This window comes from Sapajus apella, unplaced genomic scaffold, assembly GCF_009761245.1.
Source record: "Sapajus apella isolate SASKATOON/1434 unplaced genomic scaffold, GSC_monkey_1.0 scaffold96, whole genome shotgun sequence".
Classification (NCBI taxonomy): domain Eukaryota; kingdom Metazoa; phylum Chordata; class Mammalia; order Primates; family Cebidae; genus Sapajus; species Sapajus apella.
Window position 1 is genome coordinate 546,965 of NW_022437036.1, and position 15,916 is coordinate 562,880.

At 60.6% G+C, this 15,916-nt stretch overlaps 3 protein-coding genes across 18 annotated transcripts in view; 1 reads left to right on the forward strand and 2 right to left on the reverse strand.

The window, feature by feature from the left end:
* Positions 1 to 5,558, reverse strand: part of ZGPAT (zinc finger CCCH-type and G-patch domain containing) — a 20,935-nt gene extending 15,377 nt beyond the window's left edge. Inside the window, exons 1-2 of one of the 3 annotated variants that reach the window (XM_032256993.1) lie at positions 5,443 to 5,558; positions 4,432 to 5,031 (exon numbers count right to left, since the gene is read on the reverse strand). In XM_032256993.1, the coding sequence (XP_032112884.1) occupies positions 4,432 to 5,003 (572 nt within the window). In that variant the 5' untranslated portion in view covers positions 5,004 to 5,031; positions 5,443 to 5,558. Of the gene's footprint in view, positions 1 to 4,431; positions 5,032 to 5,391 lie in introns of all 3 variants that reach the window. The other 2 variants (XM_032256992.1, XM_032256994.1) reach the window with 2 other exon arrangements.
* Positions 5,535 to 13,341, forward strand: ARFRP1 (ADP ribosylation factor related protein 1). Of its 5 annotated transcripts, none has more exons than XM_032256998.1 (8): positions 5,536 to 5,672; positions 6,359 to 6,457; positions 6,705 to 6,792; positions 7,011 to 7,093; positions 10,543 to 10,624; positions 10,848 to 10,918; positions 12,144 to 12,244; positions 12,312 to 13,341. In XM_032256998.1, the coding sequence occupies exons 2-8, from the start codon at positions 6,365 to 6,367 to the stop codon at positions 12,397 to 12,399; spliced, it is 606 nt and encodes a 201-aa protein (XP_032112889.1). In that variant the 5' UTR covers positions 5,536 to 5,672; positions 6,359 to 6,364; the 3' UTR covers positions 12,400 to 13,341. The 5 variants fall into 5 exon arrangements, 4 of the variants coding, with proteins under 4 accessions (XP_032112889.1, XP_032112893.1, XP_032112892.1 ...); XM_032257001.1 differs by having other exon boundaries at positions 5,551 to 5,672; positions 6,364 to 6,457; XM_032257000.1 differs by having other exon boundaries at positions 5,596 to 5,672; positions 6,338 to 6,457.
* Positions 13,342 to 14,170: 829 nt separating this feature from the next.
* The window catches only part of RTEL1 (regulator of telomere elongation helicase 1), a 39,244-nt gene continuing 37,498 nt past the window's right edge, over positions 14,171 to 15,916 (reverse strand). For 5 of the 10 annotated variants that reach the window (XM_032256983.1, XM_032256984.1, XM_032256981.1 and 2 more), the window contains 3 exons: positions 15,383 to 15,814; positions 15,032 to 15,244; positions 14,178 to 14,521 (listed from right to left, as the gene is read on the reverse strand). In XM_032256983.1, coding sequence (XP_032112874.1) covers positions 14,238 to 14,521; positions 15,032 to 15,244; positions 15,383 to 15,814 — 929 coding nt within the window. In that variant the 3' untranslated portion in view covers positions 14,178 to 14,237. Of the gene's footprint in view, positions 14,522 to 14,752; positions 15,245 to 15,382; positions 15,815 to 15,916 lie in introns of those variants that run through there. The other 5 variants (XR_004262332.1, XM_032256987.1, XM_032256982.1 and 2 more) reach the window with 4 other exon arrangements.

Genomic DNA, 15,916 nt, shown 5'->3' on the forward strand with positions numbered 1-15,916 from the left:
GGGGGCTCGACACCGTCGCACGGAAACCCAAAGCGTGCCTGCGCTCTCTACACTGGCCACATACTAGAGAAACGCACTGAGAGCAAGAGAAAGCACGTGTTGGATGTTCACTGCCCACTGATGGCAACAAATTAAAGTTGGAAACCACCTGGAAGGGTCAAAATAAGTAAAACGTAGCACTGTCATGAGGGGAAATGACACTGCAGTTAAAATGAACCAAACAGTTCTACGAATATCAACGTGGATGTCTCTAAAAACTTCGTCAAAAACGCAAGCTTTAAGTGAATCACCATATATGATACCATGTATTTAAAGTTTCAAAAAATAAAAATATTTGTTTTTGCAGACCGTTTGTAGATGCAGGTGTGTAAGGAGTTACGACACACTCACGTCCTACAGAACATCATGGTCAGTGACAGAACGCATATGGTGGTCCCAAAGGGTTGTAACGGAGCTAACAACTCCCCACCGCCTAGTGATGTCACGGCCACCGTCATGTCACAGTGAGGTTCTTTCACTTTAGACATTCAGCGTGCCCCGAGTGCAGTGCTGATGAAGTCTACCGTGCTGTCCAGTAACGACTCACCCCAAGCACCTTCCAGTCCCGTAAACTCCAGTTAGGATAAGTTTTCCACACGAAGGTGCCACTTCACATCTTTCTATACCATATTTTTACTGTGTTTTTTTCTGTTTAGACACAGATATTTACCACAGTGTTACATTTGCATGTTTAGTTCAGCGTGCAGGTTTGCAGCCAAGAACAGACTCCACACAGCCCAGGTCTGCAGGGGACGCTACCGTCCAGGTGTGTGTAAGTGTACTCTACAACGTTCAAACAATGATGAAATCACCCGTGTTCCTGTTAAATGACATGTGCCTGTATGCTGGAAAGAAATAACACCAAAGCTGTGATCACAGCCGCCTCTCGGGAGGGAGAAGAGAATGTGAGGGTGGAGTGGAGGGGAAGTGTCAAGGCCACTTCAACATTAGCTGTACTATTTATCACATGTTTTTCTTTTCTTTTTTTGAGACAGAGTCTTGCTCTGTTGTCCAGGCTGGAGTGCAGTGGTGTGATCTCGGTTCACTGCGACCTCTGCCTCCCGGTTTCAAGTGATTCTCCTCCTTTAGCAGAGCCAGGAGCATCACACCTCACTAGATTTGTGCACCACCATGCCCAGCTAATTTTTTGTATTCTTAGTAGAGACAGGGTTTCACCATGTTGGCCGGGCTGATCTGAAACTCCTGATCTAAGGTGATCCACCTGCCTAAGTCTTCCAAAGTGCTGGGATGGCAGGTGTGAGCCACCACATTCAGCCTCTTATTGTATTTTTTGCTGAGACAGGGTCTCTGTCACCCAGGCTGGAGTGCGGTGGCGCAATCTCAGCTCACTGTAGCCTTGAACTCCTGGCTCAAGTGATCCTTCAGAGTAATTAAGACCACAGGCACAGGCCACCATGCCTCGCTATTTTTTATTTTTGAGACAGGGTCTCACTCTTCCTCCCACACTGCAGTGCAGTGGCATGGTCACGGCTCATTGTAGCCTCAAACTCCTGGGCTCAAGTGACCCTCCCACCTCAACCTCCCAAAGAGCTGGGACTAAAATTAGCCAAGTATGTGTCACTACACCTGGCTAATTTTTTATAAGGACGGAGTTTTTCCAAGATGCTCAGACTGGTCTTGAACTCCTGAGCGCAAGTGATCCCCCGACCTCAGCCTCCCGAGTAGCTGGGACTACAGGTGCCCACCACCATGCCTGACTAATTTTGTATTTTTAGTAGAGATGGGGTCTCAACATGTTGCCCAAGTTGGTCTCAAACTCCTGGGCTCAAGTGATCCATCTGCCTCAGCCTCCCAAAGTGCTGGAATTATAGGTGTGAGACACCGCGCCCAGCCTCTTATTATTTATTTAAAAAAATCCAACGCTGGCTGGGCACAGTGGCTCACGCCTATAATCTCAGCACTTTGGGAGGCCGAGGCAGGTGCATCATCTGAGGTCAGGAGTTTGAGACCAGCCTGGCCAACATTGTGAAACCCTTTCTCCACTAATAAGCACAAAAATTAACCAGGTGTGGTGGCACATGCCTGTAATCCCAGCTACTCAGGGGGCTGAGGCAGGAGAATCCCTTGAACCCAGGAGGTGAAGGCTGCAGTGAGCCAAGATCGTGCCATCACACTCTAGCCTGGGCAACAAGAGCGAAACCCTGTCTCAAAAAAAAGAGTCCAAGGCAAATCCAAGAGAACTTATCAGTCCCAAGTGGTGGCAGGGTGGGCGTCTGGAAGACTCTTCAGAAGCCTTCAGATTAGGCCTGACGCTGACACGGCAAGCAGCACCGTGGAGAGGGGAACGGGACGAGGGCTGAGGACGGCTCGGAGCCCTCTGAGCCTCACAGCCTTGGGCCGGTCACTCAGTTCTTTTATTCCTGCTTCCTCCTCTGTCAAACGGTGTGACTGCAGGGCCTACCTAAGGGGTTGCTGCACAGATGAATGAACACGTGTGAAACTCCTGGAGCAGTGCCTGGCCCAAAGGAAGCACCACAGGGATGTGTCAGATCTCTCATCGAGGGGATCGAGAGTTTGAGACCAGCCTGGGCAACATGCTGAAACCCTGTCTCTACAAAAAATACCAAAATTAGCTGGGCATGGCAATGCACGCCTGTAGCATCAGCTATCAGAGAGGCTGAAGTGGGAGGATGGCTTGAGCTAGGAAGGCAGAGATTGCAGTGAGCTGAGATTGTGCCATTGTACTCCAGCCTGGGTGACAGAGCAGCAAGACCCTGTTTAAAAAAAACAAAAACAAAACAACCCATAAAGTAAGATATCCAAAGAACTAGGGGTGTTACCTGGTCAGCCTGAACTGTTGGCTAAAAAAGAAAATTACCTACTAGAAAGCCTGGTAAATATTTCTTCCCGGAGAAAAGTAAAAAGGAGCAAAAATAAAGCTATGCGCTTATGGAAATGGAGACATCACGGTAACAGCTGTGGATATTTGAACGTGGGAGAGGCGCTGCCATGAAATGTGTTGTCTATAATGACGTGGAAGTGACTCTGTCTTCACACTGACTTGGACTTCCAAAAAGTTACTTTTTAAGTAATTTCCTTATCAGAGATCTACTCCGAAGTATTCATAGTTGGAAAAACCCAGTACCTTCTGAAATTTGCTTTAAAATATCTAGGAAGGGAAAAAGTGGGGCAGGGGAACAGACAAAACGCGACTGGCAAATGATAACAGACTGCGGCAGTGATTGTGCTAGGCTCTCTCATCTGGGGCAGGTTTCAAAATTTCCATTAAAGTACATTTTAAAAGTTGAATTCTAGAGAATAAAACTGACAACAGGGCCGGGTCCAGTGGCTCACGCCTGTGATCCCAGCGCTTTGGGAGGCCAGAAAGGGTGGATCACTTGAGCTCAGGAGTGTGCAACCAGCCTGGGCAACACGGCAAAACCCCACCTCTACTAAAAATACAGAAATTAGCTGGGTGTGATAGTGTGCGTCTGTAGTCCAGCTACTTGGGAGACCGAGGCAGGAGGATCAATTGAGCCCAGGAAGTCCAGGCTGCACTCCAGCCTGGGCGACAAAGTAAGACCCTGTCTCAAAAAAACAAACAAACCAAACTGACAATAGGTTGGGGACCTATTCGCTTCCACATAAGCCTCTCTCTGTCGCCCAGGCTGGAGCACAGGGGCTGGATTTTGGCTCACTGCAACCTCAGCCTCCCGGGTTCAACCGATTCTCCTGACTCAGCCTCCTGAGTTGTTAGGACCAGAGGTGCCTGCCACCACGCCTGGCTGATTTTTGTATTTTTTCTTTTTTTGAGACGGAGTCTCACTCTGTCACGAGGCTGGAGTGTAGTGTCGTGCGGCTCGACACTCGACACTGGTGATCTCGGCTCACTGCAACCTCCATCCACTTCCTGGACTCAAGCGATTCTCCTGCCTCAGCCTGCGGAGCAGCTGGAACTACAGGAACACACTACCACACCCAGCTGGTTTTTATATTTTTAGTAGAGGCGGGGTTTCACCACGTAGGCCAGGACGGTGTCCATCTCTTGACCTCGTGATCCGCCCGCCTCGGCCTCCCAAAGTGTTGGAATTACAGGCGTGAGCCACTGCGCTTGGCCGATTTTTGTACTTTTCATGGAGATGGAGTTTTGCCATGTTGACCAGACTGGTCTCTAACTCCTGACCTCAGGTGATTCCCCCCCGGGCCTCCCAAAGTGCTGAGATTACAGGCGTGGGCCACCGCGCTTAGCCCCCTTCCATGCTCCCTGCTTTTATCGCAGAAGAAAGAGGTAGATGCCTAAACAAGGACACTGCTGTCACAGCCCGCCTGCCCCAGGAAACAGACCAACTGCAAAGGGAGGGCCGATCGTGCCCCGACCCTGTGTGCGCCCCGTGCGCCTCGAGGTTGCCATCTGGCAGCAAAGGGCTTTACCTGCAGTTCTCCTTGAAGCGACACTTTCCCTCCAGGAAGAACGGGCAGGGCTTCAGGGACTTGTGCGTGGGGTACAGGTAGAGCACACGGACACCCGCCGAGCCATCCTCCGCCTCTTCTGTGCCCACCACCATGGCGTTGTGATACTCCAGGGTGCCCCACGAGCTGTAGTAGGGCGCGCTCACCTTGGTCCCACTCAGCTCTTCCTCCTCCTCTGCCTCTTGCTGCCCCCCTGCCTTGGATTCTGGCCCCGTCTCTGCTTTAGGAACGGTCTCTGATCCAGCGCCAGGGGCTGCCGGTGCCTCCGCCGCCTCGGCGATGGCCTCCCGGAAAGCCTGGTACTCAGCATCCTCCTGGCCCGGGCGCTCTCGGTCCAGCGCGGCCAGCAGCTTGCTCTTCCTCACAGACACCAGGCTGGCCTCGGTGAGCTCGATGAGCTCCTTCAGGTCCCCCTGCAGCTGGCGCAGGTCGGCCTGCTCGGACGAGCCCAGGCCGGCGCCCAGGGCCAGCTCCACCTGCTGCAGCTGCGCACGGTAGGTCTGCAGGGCGGCCTCCAGGCTGCCCTCGTCCATGCTGAGCGAGGCAGGCGCTGGGCCGGAGCTGCGGGAAGAGGAGCGCGCTGAGCCCGCGTCTCGGGCCCGACCCGGAGCGAGGGTCTCGCAGCCGCCACCGCAGCCTGCGGCGGGCACGGGCACGTCCCCTTGCCCTGGCGCAGACACCGGCTCGGGGCGACAGCTCCCGGCGCGGAGGTCGCAGCCCGGGTACCGCCGCTCGGGCTCCGCGCTTCCCTTCCGAGCCGCCCCGGGCTCGCTGCCAGCCGGGGCCCGCGTCACCCCCTCCCCGCAGGGTGACCCCGCCCGGCCCCCCGCCGAGCGCGCCCGCAGCCCCCCGCCCGGCGCCCCCCGCCCGGCCAGGGCCGCGTCCCCGCAAACCGCTGCCCCCTCGCCCCGGGCCGGGCACCTCCTCCGCGCGCTTTCCCGGCCGCCGCCATAGAGAGCCCGCCGGCCTCACCGGCTAGAGCGGCCCGGCGCCCGCTTTGGCCCTCGCCGCCGACCGGCACTTCCTCTCGGCGCCACCGCCTCCGGAAGTGCCCGGCGCGCGGTGGCAGCCGGGAAGCGGAGCGCAGAGGCCGCCGGGACGCGATTCAGCGCCTGCCCCGAGGCCGGCCCGCGTCCCGTCAGGCTCCGCGCGGGGTCGGTGCGGGGTCAGCAGCGGCGGCTTAGAGGCCGCGGCGGACGCAGGTGGGTCGCGGGCTGCGCGGGGCCCGAGGCCCGAGGGGCGGCCCTGGACTGGAGGTCGGGACGCGGGTGTGGCAGGAGGCAGCTTTGGCCGCTTGTCGGCGAGCCTCGAACCTGGCGGCCGCGACGTGCAGCCGCCGGAGCCCGGGGCCCCGACCGCAGTTCCTCCGCCGCGGAGTCCGTCCCCGCCCGCCGCGCGCTGCCTGCGGGTCTGCTCCCCACAGGCCGTCCCGGTCTTAAGAAACGGGGTGCTGGGGCGCCCCCGCCCCCGCCGGCGCCTGCAGGGGCTCCTGGCTGCTACTGGGTGGGGCGCGGGGCCGGACGCCCGAGGGCGCTGTGCCCAGGCGGGGCTGCAGCCAGTGCGTTCCCCGTTCCGCGCGAGAAGCGTGGGAGCGACGCCGGGGGGAGGGCGGGGGCGCGGCCGAGCTCGTGTGAACGCGGGCGGGGCGGTCCCGCGGGCGGGGCGGCGCCGGGGCCGGAGTGACGGACGGCGGCTGATCTGGGAGACGTTACGGGGGCACAAGAGTCTCAGAGGGACGGGGTGGGAGAGAGACGAGGAGGCGGGAACGGCCGGCCCCGGGTTCTAGTCCGGAGCGGTCAGCTGGACGTGCGGCCCCACCGACCGCCGTGGAGAAACTCGGGGCGGGGAGGTGGTTCTGGCTGCGCAGTGACGTCTGTCGGGTGTCCAGGGCAGGATGTACACGCTGCTGTCCGGCCTGTACAAGTACATGTTTCAGAAGGACGAGTACTGCATCCTGATCCTGGGCCTGGACAATGCTGGGAAGACGGTGAGCGCCCCCTCCCTCGCCTGAGCCCCTCCCCACGGCCCGGTGTCAGCTGCATGCTCACCACCCAGACAGAATCCAGACTTCTGAGAAGACAGGGTGGTCACCGCCAGCTTCTTGAAGAGCAGAATGTTGCTCTGTTTCTGTCTTTTGTCTTTTAAGGAGCAGGCCTGAGTAAGGATATTTGGGAAAAAGACTTGGGAAACCGCTGTGGTCCCCATTTGATGTGTCTGCCCCGCTCTGTCCTCAGACCTTCCTGGAGCAGTCGAAAACCCGGTTTAACAAGAACTACAAGGGGATGAGTCTATCCAAGATCACCACCACCGTGGGTCTCAACAGTAAGGGGTCTGAATAGCAGGGCTGTGGGTTTGGGACCTTGAGGATGCTGTGATGTTCACAGGCCATCTGGCCAGTGGCCAGAGCCCTGTCAGCCCCTCTCAAGTCCCTTCTGAGTGGCCCCAGAGTGGTTGCTCCATCCCCCAAGAGAGCTGGGACTTGGTGTGTCAGGGACCAAGGTTGCAAGCCCTGCCCGTTCCCCCCTCTCCCCCCCGCCCAGTCGGCACTGTGGATGTGGGAAAGGCTCGCCTCATGTTCTGGGACTTAGGAGGCCAGGAAGAGCTGCAGTCTTTGTGGGACAAGGTAAGGCTCCCTGCCCAGCACCACCCCCACCCCAGCCCTCCAGTCCATCTCTTTCCAGAGTGCACCCTTTGGTCTCTTCCTCAGCACCTTTCGTCACCCACTTTGTGGGTAATGTGGTTCGTTACTCAGCATGTCAGCTGAGCATGTCAAAATTGGACATTTCTGAGATCCCAGTGTGGTGTACCTCCTCCACAGCCCCAGCCTGGGCTGAGCACTGACTCCAGCGCTGAGCAGGACAGAGCCTTGCCTTCCTCGGGGGCTCCCTGCCTGAGGCCTTGGCTGCCCTAATGCTTGCTGGCTGCCATCTCTAGAGCTGAGTGCCCAGGTCCTGATCTCCTTTTTGATCCCAGGCCCCCTTTCCTAGGCCCCACCAAAGCGTCCCCTCCTGCCCTGACTTCTAGCCAAGAGGGCATTTCTCCCAAGGCCAAGTGACCTTTGATAGATCCTCTGGGGCCACGTAAGTCAGACAGGACAAGCTGGTCATAGCCTGTGTGTCCAGTGCCCAGTGCGCTTGGGGGGTGACACGGGTGAGGATGCTCTTGTCACAGGCTTGTGTCTCAGGCACCGACGCCGAGACAGAGGTTGAGGTACAGGATGCACATTGGGGGTTGGCACCTGGAAGGCAGTGGGGACAAGGAGAGGTCCACTCCGGCAGCAGGATCTGTGGAGCTGTGGTTGCCCCAGCCGGGAGACCTGGAGGCAAGCTTGCCGTTCTGTGCCACGTGGGGCCATGGCTGGGATGTCACACCACAGCCTGTGGGCTGCCCTGGGCAGGTGTGACCTGGCAACATGGCTCTTTGCAGTCAAAGTGGGTCCCACAGAAACCTAAAACGAGGCCACCTGCAGGTGCAGTGTTTCCAGCATGAAGCAAGACTACAGTGGGGCTGCGGACGTCGGCACTGGCCGCAGCCACAGCCCTGAGTGGACCACCTTCCACATTGGGGAGTGGTTCCTCCAAGGTCCCAAGGGCCTCTCTTGAGGGGAAGCTGGAGGAGGGAGGCTTCCAGGGGCCACTATAGCCCACCCTTGCAGCTGGTCTTGGGGCTGCGTTCTTCCTTGAGTGCCCCCCGCAGTGCACTTCTGCTGGGGTGTGACCTCCTGGCAGTCTGAGTCCTTCTCCAGACACCATCTCTGTGGGGCCAGTGGCTCCCTGGGTCCCCAGCTGTGGAATGGCAGCCCAGTCTCCTGCTCACCAGGGTCCCCTAGACACAAGGTGCAGCTTATGCCCCTGAGGCAGCTGTGGTTTGTTCTTCAGTGTGTCTGCTGAGCACGTGCTGCTCTAGTGGTCGGGACCCCTGACCCTGCTGAGCTCAGAGCCAGGAGGGTCTGCAGCAGAGACGCCCATGAGTCACTGGGAGAGGCTGGAAGGGAGGCTTCTGCTTCCACCTGGTTCCTGACATTGCATCCTTGTGCAGTGCAGCACGGCCAACATGAAGCAAGCACAGAAAGGGCTCTGACTGGGAGTTGGCCTCATCCTGGTGCTGGACCCTGGGTCAGCGTCCGTGTGTGGGTCCTTTGCTGTAATGCCTGTCTCAGGCTGGCTGGCACTTTGCAGTTGGGGAGCTCCCATTGCTGCTGGGGAGACAAACTCAGACCCACAGTCCCTCTGATTACCCCAGTGGGGTCAGCTGTGCTGCTCGTGTCTGGCTGGGCCTTTGCCAATTGTTCCTCCGCCCTTTGTGAGTGGAGCCCATCCCACTGGGCTTGTACCCCACCTGTGTGTCCATCGTCCAGCCGAGAGGCTCTGGCGGGTGCTCTGGGAGGCCTTGAGACGCCCACTCCCAGCCTCCGGTGCCCACTCTGCTGAACACAGGCCTGTCCACGAGCCAGCCTTGGGCCATGACTTCCCATGGAAGCAGGACGGGACGGGCCTCCTGGTGCTCCATGTGAGGACGTGCCCTGGCCTCTGGCGCTTGAGGGCTTGCCTGAGAGAGGCCAGTATAGCTGCTGCCCACCTCTGGCCTGCCCCCACTCATCAGCTGGCCAGCCAGGAGCCACGCCTGGACATCCTCCTCCCCCTCGTTTTGGGGTACTCCACAGGGTCCACTGCTGTGATGCCTCTGCTGGGCCTGGGGCTTTGGGTCCTGCCTGCACTCGGCCCTGTTGGGCTGTGCACCCTGTGCCTGGTAGGTGTGGTGGTGGCTCTGGCCACGCGGTCCCATGGTCCAGGACCCTGGTTGCACGTGAACCTTCTGCCACCCTGCTTAGAAGCCCCAGGGGCCGCACGGCCGTGGGGATTCTCTCACTGGGCTTGCTGCAGCCTCCATGGAGCCAACCCTCCTGCCACAGCGGTCTCCACCTTAGGGTCAGCCTGTAGTGGCTTCTGTGGGACCGGTCTGTAGAACCCGGGAGGATGCCTGGCCTTGGGCTTCCTTCCCTCCGCTGTGGGAAGTGTCGGTGCAGAAGCTTATCTGGCTCTCCCTGCTCGGGACATATAAGGATTTCGGAGAGTTGGGCTGTGTCTTCTGGGTTCTCACGCTCTCAGTGGGGTGTCTTAACACTGACCGCCAGCTTGTCCTATCTGGTCAGCATCCAGTCCAGGTCTCTGGGCAGGAGAGCTGGCACAGCCTGGAGGCAAAGTGGCAGATGTGAGCCGTCATCTGCTCCAGTGGATGCAGTCTCCCATTTTTTTCTGGTTGGGGGAGAGATGAACTCATCTGGTCTGGGGCTTGGAACTCATGTGTGAGGCCACAGGGTATGTGCCCCGTCTTGCCCAGCAGTGCCACCAGTGAGCCCAGGACTGACCACACCCCGCCTGCAGAGGTCTAAGCGCAGTGACACTGGCCCTGGCCTGGCAGGGAGGGCTCACTTAGCAGATGGTGCTGGCCCTGTCCCTCGCTCCTCAGTGGCGCTGGTCAGGCTTGTCATCCACGTGGCCACACTCCCTCCCTGCCCCACAGGTGCACGCCCCCAAACTCTGTCTTTTTTTTTTTTTTTTTGAGATGGGGCTTCATTCTCACCCATCTTGGAATGCAGTGGCATGATCAGAACTCACTACAGCCTCAACCTCCCAGGCTGAAGCCGTCCTCCCACTTCAAACCCTTGAATAGCTAGGACTAAAAGCTTATTTACCATAAACTTTTGTAGAGAGGAGGTCTCATTGTTGCCCAGGTTGGCCTTGAACTCGGAGGCTCAGGTGATCTTCCTCCCTAAGTGTTGGGGTAACAGGTGTGAGCCACCATGTCTGGCCCAATCCCTGCCTTTCACCTTTTTCTCCAGCCACTGTCGGGTGAAAAGTCGCAGGCAGGTTCTCAGGAGGAACGCCTATGGGCATCTCCACTCCCAGATCTCCCTGCAGCCCCCAGAAGGCATCCCAGTAGGGTCTTGCAGTTGGGGGCTGCCCTCCTGCCCCTTCCTCAAGTGAGCCCCTCACAGTGGCTGTGACATGGGCCTGGCCCTGCTGGCCCTTGGCAGGGTGGGGACTGAGCCTCAACTCCTGCTGTTTGCAGTATTATGCAGAGTGTCACGGTGTCATCTATGTCATTGACTCCACCGACGAGGAGAGGCTGGCAGAGTCCAAGCAGGCGTTCGGTGAGTGTGGCCTGGCTGCTCTGGGAGGGACGGATGGGAAGCAGGGGCAGATCCAGCTTGGGCAGCTCTGCCTGGGGCTGGCCCAGTGACTGTCGGTCAGAAGCGCTCCTGCTCTGTGCGGGGCAGGAGGGAAGCAGCTGACTCAGCGTCCATGCCTGTGGGCCCCTGGGCAGTCAGAGGCAGGATGCTGGGTGTGAGGTGCTGCCTCTCCTACCCTCCCCAGAAAAGGTGGTGACCAGTGAGGCGCTGTGCGGTGTCCCCGTCTTGGTGCTGGCCAACAAGCAGGATGTGGAGGTGAGCCCCACCCCGCCTCCTGCGTGCGGCAGCTTCCCAAGTCCCCAGGCTCCTGCAGGCACAGGTGCCCCCCCACCCCCGCAAGGGGAACAGTGTGTGCACCCGGACACCCCAGCCCCAGTGACAGCCCAGCGGGCACAGAGCCATTGTCAAGGCCCACCCTGCCTCCAGCAGACCTGGGACCTCCAGCTCCCCAGCCTAGTTCCTCTCTCTGTGCTGCTGCCAGCCAGCCCTGGAGGTTCTCCCACCCCAGGGCAGCCGTCCAGAGGCCTGTCCCTGCCATGCAGGGCCCTCTCCCCAGAGGGCGGCCGTGCCTCAGGAGTGCGTGTCCTCAGGAGTGTGTGTCTGAGCTGTGTGGACGCCCAGGGCCCTCTCCCCTGGAGGATGGAGGGCCGTGCCTCAGGAATGCCTGTCCTCAGGAGCGTGTGGCTGAGCTGAGAGACTCCAGTGAAACTTGGAGCTCAGAGAAGTGATGCTGGGGCCCCGCTGAGAGTCAACTCTGACCCTCACCTGTTCTCACCTGGCATCTGTACCTGCCCCACCCCCCAGGACAGCCCCTCAAGACCCCTCTGAGGTGCCACTGCCCCTGGGAGCACTGGCCACACTTTTTTGCTGTCCTCTTAAAGGAGCTTTGGACAGAAGCAGCCTGGCGTCCTGAGGGTCAGGGTGAATCTTCACTTCCCACCTTCTCTGGGGGGGCTCTGTTGCCCCCTCCTGTAGGGCTGGCCTGCCCCATAATCTCAGCTGACAAGAGGGACACCTGGTACGGGGCAGGGTTCTCTCCTTGGAGGAAAGGGGAGGGGAGGGCTGCTCTTTTAGGACTGGGCAGGTGCGTAAGCAGAAGCCAGCGTGACTTGACTCCCCTACCCCCCTTTATCATCCCCCGCCTCGTTGGCCCCAGGACCTGCCTCCTGCACTGTCCAGGCCTCAGCCCTCGGATCGCCACCTCAGGGCTCAAGGTGTCCCGCAGGGAGGGGATGGGAGTGGGCTCCTTGGAGCCGTGGAGGACGTCTCAAGTTTGTCCCGGGCGGCAGCAGCCGCACGCAGCCTTGGGCCGAGCACAGCGTCCTCACCGCCGTAGCCTCTGTGGGAGACACTGGGACCTGGCGGACTCCTGTTTCCTGGGATGAAGGGCAGTTGCCCTTCTGAGAGCCCCGGGCCCACCGGCAGGACAGGGCCTCGACATGGGGTCTGCTCCTTACGGCCTTGGCCTCACCTCCCCCAGACGAGCCTCTCCATCCCTGACATCAAGACGGCCTTCAGCGACTGCACGGGCAAGATTGGCAGGCGGGACTGCCTGACCCAGGCCTGCTCCGCCCTCACGGGGTGAGTGGGCTGCGCCTTCGGGGGTTTGGGGACCGAGGCCAGCCCCCTCACAGCCCTGTCTTCGCAGCAAGGGGGTGCGTGAGGGCATCGAGTGGATGGTGAAGTGCGTCGTGCGAAACCTGCACCGGCCGCCCCGGCAGAGGGACATCACGTAGGCGCCGCCCGCCGCCTGCCTGCCGTGGGGACGCTGGTCCCCTGGTCCCCGGTGCTGGAGGAGTGGTTCCTGTTGGCTCCCGTGCTGCTCATCTGGGGGGTGGGTTTACTTTGCTTTGGGGTTCCTCTGTTGCTTTGTTTTCTCGAAGACAAACTTTCCTCTGTGTCTGGAGAAGCAGAGGCTTCGGTGGGGAGCCAGGCAGCCTGGCTAGCCCAGGCCCTCTGGCGCCCCTTCCACGGGGTGCAGCTGCTGCCCTCTTAGGCCCATTCTGGGGGGTCTGAGGGAGACCTGGTTGGGAGTTGGGGCTCCAGTGCTTAGGCTGGCTTGGGCTGTGTGGGGACAGCTCCGTGGGGCCTTTGGGAGATCCTGTAGCTGCCTGTCCAGCCCATCAAGGAAGAGGTCGGTGAGGCCATGGCTGCCCTCTGGCTTCTGCTCCCTGTGACCTGAGAGGTGGTCTGGGGCTGAACTTGCCTTGAGGAAGACCCAGGCCATGTCCCCAAAGGCCAGTGGGGCCCTGGGTTCAGATGCAGCCTCAGGACAGGGCTGAGGAGGCCTGCCTGGCTTTACCTCATCTTAACTCCCCTGGAGGAAGCTTACTGATGCAAACAGCTGAGGGGTCCTGCTGGGAGTGTTTTGTGCCCCACACCTGCACGCTGGGGAGTGTTTGTGGGGTCCAGAGCCCTCCTCCAGCCAGGTGATGCTGTGCCCTGGGCCCCCTTGGCATGGGCTGGGGGGTTCTCTGTGGGGCCCCGAATCAGTGCTGTGCTGGGCCTGCATCCTGTTTGTTTGGGGGTGAGGCTGGTCCTGGGGCCCTCCCTGCACAGCCCCCACAGGGCCCGCCGAGTGTTTTGCTCTTCCCCAGTGGGCTGAAGCTGGGTGTGGGCAGGAGCTGCCTGCCCAGTGCTGTCCAGGGTGAGCACAAAATAAAGACGGTGAGACTGGCTCTGTCCATCCCTTCCCTCCTGGAGGCCTGAGGCTCAGCTCTTGACGCAGTGAGGGTGGCCCCGGGCTGCTGAGGGCAAGTAAGGGGTTCCCCAGGTGGGCCCAGAGCCATGGCCTGTCCTTTCCTGCGGATATGGGACATGGGGGGCCTGGGAGGAGCTTCTGGGAAGGGACATGAGTCAGGGTGGGGTGGCTGTGACTCACGGGAGCAAGGCCTGGAAGTCCCCACGCCATCTCTGGGTGGGGGGGGAGGGGCCTGTGCATGTCCCAAAGGTTGATTCCTAGGACCTGTGGGAGGGCTGGGCCTCCAGCCACAGGGATGTCTGACTACGCTGGGGAGGGGTGTGTGGCTGAGGCAGGCCCCAGTTGCTCTGGATGTTTCTGGAGACTTCAGAGCCTGCCCCAGAGGGGAAAAGCCTCACTTCCCAGGAAGCGCACGGGATGCCTGGGGGTGGTCTCTGGCAGGTCCCCTCTCAGGAAATCCCGAGTTGGGAATGGGAGGAACTCAAGGGAGGTGGGGGGGTTAGTGTGGGGCCCCGATGACAGGCCAGCCTGAGCCCTGCCCTGTTCATCCAGCAGGTATGCCCACCCAGGTCGACCCCCATGAGCTTTGGTGACCCCGCCACACGCCACAGCCAGCAGGGAGCAGAGGGGGTGCTGCCCACTGACCGACCCCGGAAGGGGAAGCTCCAGGCAGCAGCTGTGGTGGGAGCCTGAGGGATCTGGGCAGCTCAGGCGTCCCCGCTGCCGTCCCAGTGGCTGCACAACAGGCCACAACCAATTTTACGGAATGGCTTTAAGAAACCTCATTTTTTAAGAAAAAAAGTTTTAAGCCTCTTCTTAGTGCATGTGGGGGCCAATGATGTACAATAAATAAGGGGGGCAAGGGGGCCAGGCTCAGTGTGCGGGGAGGAAGCGCTCACGGATGCTCCGCTCCAGCCCGGGCAGTCTGGCCACGCGCAGCGCCCGCAGCAGCCGCACCAGCAGCGTTCCGTCCCCCACCTCCAGGAGCTCCTTGAGCCGCTGCTGCAGCTTCAGCCGCAAGGCCACTCGGCCCGCCCTTGGTGCGGGACCCCAGCCCCCAAGGCCCTCGAGGGCCTGCTGCAGCCGCTGCAGCTTCTTGATGGAGACGTCCTGGAAAGTCACGAAGTCAATAAGGGCGCGCTCGCACTCCTCCGTTCCTGCAGGAGGAGGGGAGGCAGGGTCCAGTCATTTCCAGACAGGCTGGTGGGGGCCTGCCAGATACCTTGCTTTCAGAGTCAGCGCTCGCTGGGGCAAAGGCCTGAGGGCGGGAGTGACTGCTTGGAGGAGCGGGGCTGGGAGAGGCAACAGGGCCCAGGCAGGGGCTTGGGGCTCCTGGGCCATTGGGAGGGGCGAGTTGGGACCCCCAGATGGACTGGACCTGTCTTGACCTTAAGGGGGTCACTTCCCCCTGCGATTTCTCAACAGTGGTTGCCATTGGACCTCGGTTTCCCCATGTCGGAGCAGGCAGCCACCTTCCTCTGGAGCAGTTAGGGGAGTGTGCCATCCACCTTCCAAGTGCTCCCCAGAGGAGACTGTGCCCGCTTGGATCCTGATCCTCAGCCACCCCTGAGGTGGTGGCCTTGGTGGGGATCTAAGGCAGGGACCCCTGACCCCTTAAATCTGCCATGGGCCCTTCCCAGAGCCCAGCTGGCAGGTCCTCCGCTCACCTGGCTCACCCGGCCCACCTGGTAATGTGGTACTGAGGGGGAAGCTGGTGCAGCTGGTGCACAGGGCGTCATGGGTGGAGGAGCCCGGCACAGTGAGGGCCAGGCCCAGGGCTGTGCAGTTTCGGTGGGGTTGGCACTGCTCTGAGCTGGAACTGCTGGCTGAGAAGGTGCCTGGGGGGCATGGCTGGCACTGTGTATTCTGGCTGGGGGTGCCTGCGGCCAGGAGGGGAGAACAGGGTCAGGGGAACTGGTGTCCTCGCTCAGGGTGCAAGCCTGGGAGTGGCAACCCCACCCGCCACACCTCCGGCCACCACTCCCCGGAGGGGGACCCTCCCCTCGACCGCCTCTCACCCAGGGCAGTCACGCCGGCGCCAGGTGGACACAGCGTGTGCTCCAGGCAGAAACCAGCGTGTGCGAAGAAGCCGGCTCGGCAGCGGCAGACGCGGTTGTGGGTGGCTTGGCAGGGCCTCGCCTCCTCCTCTCGCTCCCCGCAGAGGACGTTACAGTAGCGGCAGCGCTCCAGGTAGTTCCAGAACTGTGTGTAGTGGCGCGGTGGACAGGGGCCACACATTGTGGGGCTGTCTCGGCGGCACGGGTGCTGCACAAAGGTGCCTGGGGGGCACTGGGCGCACTCCAGCCACTCTCCTGTCTCCGGGTCTCGCCGGGGGTGGGTGGGTGCTTCTGCCGCTCCTCGTGTGGCCATCACCAACAGCAGGGTGGGCAGCACCCATGCCGAGCACAGCAGGGACAGGCCTGGCCCCTCCAGTGCCCTCATGGTCCTCGCTGGAGCAGGGAGAGTGAGGCTCAGTGCAGATACCGGACCCTGCCGTGCCTGACCAGCATGCCCCCTCCTTCTCCCCCAGTCCCCAAGCCCGTCCTGCTGCA

Bases quoted from the DNA above. Each gene is read 5' to 3' on its own strand.
- ARFRP1 (XM_032256998.1), top strand. From the start codon at position 6,365: ATGTACACGCTGCTGTCCGGCCTGTACAAGTACATGTTTCAGAAGGAC. The intron at 6,458-6,704 runs GTGAGCGCCCCC...CTCTGTCCTCAG, and splicing joins TGGACAATGCTGGGAAGACG to ACCTTCCTGGAGCAGTCGAA. The intron at 10,919-12,143 runs GTGAGCCCCACC...CACCTCCCCCAG, and splicing joins CCAACAAGCAGGATGTGGAG to ACGAGCCTCTCCATCCCTGA.